At 46.1% G+C, this 8,783-nt stretch overlaps 1 protein-coding gene across 1 annotated transcript in view; it reads right to left on the bottom strand.

Moving 5' to 3' along the window:
- Nucleotides 1-3,687: 3,687 nt before the first annotated feature.
- LOC102501639 (zinc finger protein 689) overlaps nucleotides 3,688-8,783 on the bottom strand; it is an 8,038-nt gene continuing 2,942 nt past the window's right edge. Inside the window, exon 3 of the mRNA XM_006148153.3 lies at nucleotides 3,688-5,244. Coding sequence (XP_006148215.1) covers nucleotides 4,061-5,244 — 1,184 coding nt within the window. The 3' untranslated portion in view covers nucleotides 3,688-4,060. The remainder of the gene's footprint in view (nucleotides 5,245-8,783) is intronic.

Here is an 8,783-nt window from a genome sequence, read left to right as displayed (position 1 = left end):
GCATGGTAGTTAAGGCACTGGATCCCCACATGGCTGACCGCAGTTCGAGTCCCAGACCTGGCAGCTTGGTTTTCCACTTTCCCTCTCTCACTCTCTCTGGTAAGCATACAAGCCCTATAGCAAATTAAAAAATAATAATAATGATAACTAATTAATTCTAAAAAAAAAAAAAAAAAAGAGGTATTCACTGGTTAAGGATAATATAGAGAGTGTCAGGTGGTTGCATAGTGGTAATTCAACTGGACCCACATGGGAAAGGTCCTGGGTTTGTGTCCTCAGATCTCCCTGAGCACACTTTGCACGTGTATGCCTGTATCCAGGCCAGCAGAGCCTGGGAGTGGACTGTGGTTTGCAGACCCTATTGGAGTTATCTGTCTCTCCTTTCCCTCTCTCTCTCACAGAAAAAATAAAAAATAAATAAAAAAGAGGGGTCAGCAGGTGGCATGGTTATTAAGGTGCTAGACACTCCCACATGGTTGACCACAGTTCTAGTCCTGAACTTGGTGGCTTACTTTCCCGCTCTCTCTTTGTCTCTCTCTGGTTAGCACATGTGCCCTATAGCAAACTCAAAAAATAATGAAAAAATAAATTAAAAATTTAAAAAGAATATATGGAAGACATAAATAATACAGAAGGGGGGCCAACAGATGGCATGGTGGTGAAGGCGCTAGATACTCCCACATGGCCTACCACGGTTTGAGTCCTGGAGCTGGAGAATTGCTTTCTCACTCCCTCCCCCAGTCAAATTAAAATAAATAAATGAACAAATAAAATTAAATAATTCTTTTTAAAAATAAATAATACAAAAGTTACAATAGCATCAAAGATCAGGATTGGTATTGTGGCACTTTTCAAAACTACTGTGATTTTTTTTTTTTTTTCCACAGCTTATATATGGACATGAAGCCAGATGACAGATGAACCTAGTTTGGGGCTGTTTATTAGTTAATTCTTTTGGTTATGAGTAACAGAAACTCAAACTATTAGGTCATCAGAAAAGTCATGACACATTTTTGGATTAAAAAAGAAAAAAAACAGAAAAGGATACATCATGACTTTTCTAAGAACCCAATACTTTTATCGAAAAGGGGAATTTATTGGAATGCTGCTAAATGCAGGTCCAAGATCACAACTGGTCAACAAATGGACCTTGAGACTGAAGTGCTGTAGGGAACCTAGGAAGTTGTGTCATCCATTTTCCACATAATGAATTTAGCTATCGAAGCCTCCCGTTTTATGAATTACAATTCAGCCCAAAGAGATTTATGAAATTCCTCGGTGAAGAAATACAGGGCCAGCTGGTGGCATGGGTAGTTGAGATGGCTAAATCACACCAGGCTGACTGCACAGTTCGAGTCCTGGACCCAGCGGCTTGAGGAAATGGCTAGGTGTGTGTATGCTCATATCCAGGATCCCAAAAGGAGGGAGAAATGGGAGAGGATTCCAGCATGACTGTCGCTCATGGGAGGTGCTTTCTCTCTCACTCTAGAGAGCACATATGCCTTCTGGAAAATTAAAAGAAAAGAAATACCTGGGTAAGATTAATGGTAGGAGAGCTACTAATCCTAATCCAGGAGGCTTGGCAGATTCTCGAATAGGTCTCTAATAATCCTGGATCTCCCTCTGACAGTAAAAATTTCTCCTCAAGGGCTAGGTAGGTGATATGGTGGTTGAGGTGCTGGACTCCCACATGGCCAACCACAGTTCAGTCTTAGAGCTGGCAGCTTCTTTTCTGTCTCTCTCTGGTGACCACATGTGACTTGTAGCAAATTAAAAATAATAGTAATAATAATGATAAATAAAAAATTATTAAAAAAAGTTTTTCTACTGAGTCAGTAAGCTCAGTTAAGGGCCAGCTGGTAGCATGGTGGTTAAGGTGACTGGATCCCACATTGGCTGAGGGCACTTTGAGTACCTGACCCAGAGGCTTGGAAAACACACCAGCAAGCATATGTGCGTGTGTGCATGCCCAAAATCCAGAGAGGAGAATGGAGGACAAAGGATTTTGGTGTGGTCATCCCTCCAGGGGGAGAGGGGTGGTTTCTCACCTTTTCTCTCTGGAAGTGCTATGTGCAAGTTAAAAAAAGAAAACTCTGTATTTATAGTAATTCAACACAGAACATAATTTATCCATCAGAAATTTTAATGAGACCCAACCTGGTATGACCCCTGCCTAGGGGTGGCTCATCATCCAAGGAGACACAAAGAGTCACATTGCAACTTGCTACATACCCAGAGGTCATTACAAAACACAACACTGTGTGCCCCAGCTGCTCCCCCTACTCTGGGGCTGAGATCAGGAGAGCTGTAGAAAGAGAATGACCTATTCCAGCTGATGGAATAGGAGATAAGTCATGTTTGGAAATGCCAATTTGGTGCAGCTGCCCAAGGCAAAGAAGTACGCCTTGTTCACATTTAAAACTCGGTAAAGCTTTACTGAGCACCTCCTTAGCCGGGTGCCATGGAGGCATATGAGAGATTAAGACACACTGCTGCCATTGCCCTCCAGAGCTCCAGTGAGGGAGGCAGGCATGGACTCAACTTGATGACTATAGACTCATCCCCTCTGCATTCAATTACCTAACCTTCTGCCCTCCTTGAGTGGCCTCACCTCACTTTATGAAAAAAACGCTGACTGAGGCCTCATGGAAGGTTTTGAGCTGACTCTCTTGTGATGGGAATCAAGGAGGAGTAAGACACAGTTCTCAAGGACTTTCCAGCCAGTCTGCCTGGAACTAACCTGAGTCCACCAGATGAAGTATAACAGCCAGTCCCAGTTTTACTTCTTGCTGCTAGACCACTGGTCCCCGGCTTTTCCTTAAGATCAACCTTCTCCTAAAGCTTACTGTGCTGATGTCTCATACCACACTTGAACCAATTTTCCAAATACAGGGTGAAGATGACTTAGTTTTATAGCCTATGGTTTTTCTGTTTTCTTCATTTAGGACATAGATGTCTGCAACCCAAGAAACCTCTCTGATACAGTATAGATGCCCCAGTCCAGTGCGATGTAGAGCTGTTAAACAGGTACAGACCAAAGAGGTACTCAGTGTACACTGTGGATGCTGCCTTATTTTTGTATGACTCTTTAAAAAAAGAGTTAAAAGACAGTCTCTATTTGGAGAGAGATCATTGGTGGGAAATGGAACCCCATCCTTAAGTAATCATTGATCAAATTAATGCTATTTAACCTAGAAGCTGGGAGGTTCAGGAGGGCAAAGTGGTTGTGATTATGTTATCTGAAGGGCTGCCATGTAGAAGAAGTATTATTCTAGGCAAGGTTTCCAGAGAACAGTGTGCTACTCAACAACCTTACAAAGACCAGCACTATCCCACAACAAAATGACCTGCCTTGTGAGGTAGTGGGCTCCCTGTCAAGGGGGGCCTTTATGCAGGGAGTAGAAGATCATTTGGCAGGAGTGTTGTAAAAAGTGAGCTACAGCAGGTTTTTTCAACCTGGTATGGAGGAAGAGGCAGAGTAGGGGAAGGTCCTGCCCCCTTTACATGCAATTCTCCTGACTGCATCAAAGGGAATCAGTATCCCTGTATGCAGACTAGAAAAGCAGATCACCAGGACCAGCAGTTAGCGTAATGGCTATGTCGCTGGACTCCCATGTAGTCAACCACGGTTCGTGTTCTGGACTCGGTGGCTTAAAACTCATGCCGGGCACGTGTGTGTGCATGCCCAGGATCCCGAGAGGAGAACGGAGAAGGGATTGCGGTGTGCCCATCTCCCCTGGGGGGTGATTTCTTGCTTTCTGTCTGGCGAGCGCACGCGCCCTATAGCAAAAAGCTCCCCCCCCCCAAAAGCAGATAGCCTCTAAAACAAATGGGAAAAACTCTGAGCCCTGATATGCACATCCATAAGTTTAGGTTAGGGTAACTTGAAAAATTTTAGCCAAATGATGTCATCTCTCCTAATGGGACTGTCTTAGACACCACAGTAAGGCAGCCAGTGCAATGGAATATGCTCAAGCTCAGGTTTGTAGACCAAAAGACCTGCATGGCCTAGGGCTCCTCCACAGCTATGAAGTGAAAGGAACTCACAGTCCTTTCCTTTCTAAAGGGCACTGCTTTTTTGGCTGGATCCCCCTAGAGCAGATCTTGGGCTACAGTTTTGGGCCCTGGGGCTACACTTGTGGACAGCCAGAGACCACCTTTGGCGGAAGCATCGGCCACACTCCAGGCAGGGGAAAGGCTTCTCCCCAGTGTGCAGGAGTTGGTGCTGAGCCAGGTGGCTCCACTGGGCAAAGCGCTTGGAGCAAAGGTCGCAGGCATAGGGCCGCTCGCCTGAGTGCACACGCCGGTGGCTGGCCAGCAGTGAGGGGTAGGCGAAGCGGCGGCCACAGTCGTCACAGGCGTGTAGCTTCTCCTCGGTGTGTGTGCTGCGGTGTATGGCCAGGGAGCCGCTCCGCCGGAAGGCACGTCCGCAGTCTGGGCAGGGGTAGGGCTTCTCTCCTGTGTGCAAGAGCTGGTGCTGGAGCAGCGTACTGCGCTGGGAGAAGCGGGCCTCACAGTGTTCACAGGCGTAGGGACGCTCTCCGGAGTGTACACGCCTGTGGCTGACCAGGCGGGAGGATGAGGAGAAACGGCGCTCACAGTCTGGACATGGGTAGGGCTTCTCGCCAGTGTGGATGCGCTGGTGGATGACAAGGGCTGTGCGCTGGCGGAAGCGACGGTTGCACTCCAGGCAGGTATAGGGCTTCTCTCCTGTGTGTGTGCGCTGGTGGATGGCTAGCAGGGAGGGATAGGCGAAGCGTCGCCCACAGCTGGGGCACTGGTGGGGTTTCTCGCCTGTGTGTGTGGTCCGGTGATTGGCCAAGGACCGGCTCCTGCGAAAGCAGCGGCCACAGTCAGGGCAGTGGTAGGGCTTCTCGCCTGTGTGGATAACCTGGTGCTGGGAGAGGTTCTTGCGCTGGGAGAAACGTTTTCCACACTGGTCACACACATAGGGGCACTCCCCGGAGTGTGCTCTGCGGTGGCTGACGAGCAGGGAGGGGTAGGAGAAGCGGCGCCCACAGTCTGGGCACGGGTAAGGCTTTTTCAGATTCTGGGCACACTTGTGGCTCTCAAGGGCCGGGCGATCTGGAAAGGTACAGCCACAGTCAGGGCAGATGGGGCCCCCAGATGTCTGCCTGGGAATAAGTCGTGGTTTGCTGGGCCGGCGCCCTCGCTTCCCCTTTCGTGGGGCCTCCTTGGGTGGGAACACTTCCTTCTCTCCATTCTTCTTTCTGCTTCTCATTTCTACAAGGACATAGGGAGAAAGTAATTTCACAAATACTGTGTTCCTCTTCTGGCCTATTACAATATAACAGGTTATAAGATAAATGACTCAGCCCCTGTCCTTAATTGTGAATGCCACAGCTAGCTAAGGGTAGAAACATGGAGGGTAGGAGGGCCAGTAGGTGGTGCCTTGGTAAGGCACTAGATGATCACGGTTCAAGTCCCAGACCTGGCGGCTTGAAAATTATGCCAGGTGTTATTTGTGTGCGTGCCCAAAATCCTGAGAGGAGAATGGAGAAGGGATTGTGATGTATACATTTCCCTTGGGGGGGGTGGGTGATTTCTCACTTTCCCTCTCTGTCTCTCTTGGGCGAGTACAGGTGCTCTATGGCAAAAAAAATTTTTAAAAAGAGAGAGGGGGATTAGCAGGTGGCATGGTGGTTAAGGGCGCTGGAGTCCCACATGGCCAACCATGGTTCAAGTCCTGGACCTGGTGGCTTGCTTTTTCGTCTTCTCTCTTCCTCCCTCCCCCATCCCTCTCCGGTCAAATTAAAATAAAGAAATAAAGTAAAATAAAATAATTATTTAAAGAGAGTGAGTATAACAAGTACCCCTAAACAAGCTTGGAGAAGTTGAGGAAAACTTTTTTTTTTAAGAGTGATTTTTTTGCTATAGAGTGCGTGCATACCCTGTAGAAACTATTAATTGGTTTCTTCTAGTGTTTTATTATTTTTTCCCCATGGGATTTTGGGCATGCATGCATACAACATAATTTTTTCTTTTTTCTTTTTTTTAAAAGAGATTTTGGGGGCCAGCAGGTGGTATGGTGGTTAAGGCACTGGACTCCCATAGGCCCGACATTGGTTCGAGTCCTGGACCTGGCAGCTTGCTTTCTCACTTCCCTTTGTATCTCTCTGTCTCTGGTAAAATTTATAAAGTAAACAATAATAACAGATAAAAATTAAGTAAATAAAGAATTCCTAAAAAAAAAAAAAGAGGTTTTTGCCATAGGGCACATGTACTTGCCATAGAGAGACAGAGATAGGGAGAGAGAATGTGAGAAATCATCCTCCCCAGGTGGGATGGCCGCACTGCAATCTCTTCTCCTCCATTTTCATCCTGGGATCTTGGGCATGTGCCTAGTGTGATTTTCTTTCTTTCTTTCTTTTTTTTTTTGGGAGAGGCTTCTGCTATAGGGCACGTGCGCTCGCCAGAAAGACAGAGAGAGACAGAAAGATAGAAAGCAAGAAATCAACCCTCAGGGGAGATGACCATGCCGCAATCCCTTCTCCTCCATTCTCCTCTCGGGATCTTGGGCACACACGCACACGCACCCGGCGTGAGTTTAAGCCACCAGGTCCAGGACTTGAACCGCGGTCGGCTACCTGGAAGTTCAGCAACATAGCCATTACACTAACTGCTGGTCCCCAGCATGATTTTTTAAGCCACCTGGGACTCAAATCACACAATCAGCCATCTGAGATCCAGTCTCTTTTACCTCCACACCATCTGCTGGCCCTCTCCAGTGTTTCAATTTATCATTATTTTTTCATTGCAGAGGATGCGTGCACTTTCCAGAGGGAGAGAAACAGAAAAAAAAGAGGGAGAAAGCACACCCAGTAGGGGTGTGGTCACACCACAATCCTTCTCCATTTCCCCAGCCCCTCAGGATTTTAGGCCCACATGCCCATGTGCCAGCATATTTTTCAAACTGCCAGGGTAAAGATTCAAACCACAGTCAACCACATGGGATCCAGATCCACTAGGCTCGGGGACTGTCCCTATTTTATTTTATTTTTTTCAATTTCTTTATTTATTTCCTCCATGAGTGAGATGGAGAGACAGCACCTCCAACAGGCTCTTGATGCCATGATCTACCTCCAGCCATAGCCAGCCCTGGATCATGGGTACACACACACATACCCAGTTGTACTCAGGGAGGTCTAAGGACAAAATCCCCACGTGGGTCAGCTTTATAGAGCATGGCCTTTTACTACTGCATCACGAACTAGCCCCTCTTCCAGTTTTTCGTTTGCAACGGAAATATATATTCCACTCCCCTGATCTTTCTTACTTAAAAGGGAACATATACCTATTTTGGGACCAGAAGATGGCATAATGGTTACATCACTGGACTCCCACATAGTCAGTTGAGTTTGGTTTGAGTCCCAGACCCGGGAGCTTAAAACTCATGCTGGTTGCATGTCTTTGCGTGCCCCAAATCCAAGAGGAGAATGGAGGAGAGGGATTGTGGTGTGGCCATCCCCCCAGGGGCGGTGATTTCTCACTTTCTGTCTCTCTGTCTCTCTCTGGTGAGTGCACACAATAGCAAAACCCTCTCTTAAAAAAAAAAAAAAAACAGGGACCAGCAGTTGGCATAATGGCTATGTCACTGGACTCCCATGTAGTCCACCATGGTTCGAGTCTCAGACCCGGTGGCTTAAACTCATGCCAGGCGCATGTGCATGCAAGCCCAAGATCCCGAGAGGAGAAGGGAGTGCGGCATGGCTATTCCCCCTGGGGAGTAATTTCTCACTGTCTCTCTGTCTCTCTCGCGAGCGCATATGCCCTATAGCAAAAACCTCTCAAAAAAAAAAAAAAATTAGAGGTCAGCAGCTGGTGTAGTGGTTAAGGCGCTGAACTCCAACATGGCTGACCATGGTTTGAGTCTTGGACCTGGCAGCTTGCTTTCTCACTTTCTCTGTCTCTCTCTGGTCAAATTTAAATTTAATAATAATGATAAATAAAATTAAATAATTCTTTTTTAAAGAATCATTTTATTTTACTTTATTTATTTATTTATTTATTTATTTATTTATTTCTAGTTTGACCAGAGAGGTACAGAGAGAGAAAGAGAGGGAAAGTCAGAAAGCAAGCCACCAGGTTCAGGACTTGAACCATGGTTGGCCATGTGAGAGTCCAGTCCCTTTAACCATCACACCATCTGCCAGCTCCAATAAAAAATTATTTTTAAGGCACCAGCAGTTAGCGTAATGGCTATGTTGCTGGACTCCCATGTAGTCAACCCCGTGGCTTAAACTCACACCGGGTATGTGTGGGTGCGTGCCCAAGATCCCAAGAGGAGAATGGAGGAGAAAGGATTGCAGCATGGCCCTGCCCCTGGGGGTGATTTCTCACTTTCTGTCTCTTTGTCTCTCTCTGTCTGTCTGGTGAGCGCATGCGCCTTATAGCAAAAACCTCTCCAAAAAAAGAAAAAAAGAATTATTTTAAAAAATGAAAACATATACCTGCCTTTTATGAATAATTTACACTTTAATATTTTTGTACTTAATATAGTCTAAATATCATTCTATATCAGTACATCTCCTTATTCTATTTTATAGTTGCAGAGAAGTCCATGGTGGATGAGCCATAGTTTATTTAACTTAGCAGATTCTTTTTTTAAAAGAATTATTTAATTTTATTCACTATCATTATTTTAATCTTTTTTTTTTAAGTGGACCAGAGAGAGACAGAAAGAGAAGGAAATTGAGAAAGGAAGCTGTTAGGTCTGGGACTTGAACCATGGTCAGTCATGTGGAAGTCTAGCTGCCTTAACC

Source organism: Tupaia chinensis, unplaced genomic scaffold (assembly GCF_000334495.1).
Source record: "Tupaia chinensis unplaced genomic scaffold, TupChi_1.0 Scaffold000231_1, whole genome shotgun sequence".
NCBI classification, from domain to species: domain Eukaryota; kingdom Metazoa; phylum Chordata; class Mammalia; order Scandentia; family Tupaiidae; genus Tupaia; species Tupaia belangeri.
This window is presented reverse-complemented; position numbering and strand designations above follow the sequence as displayed.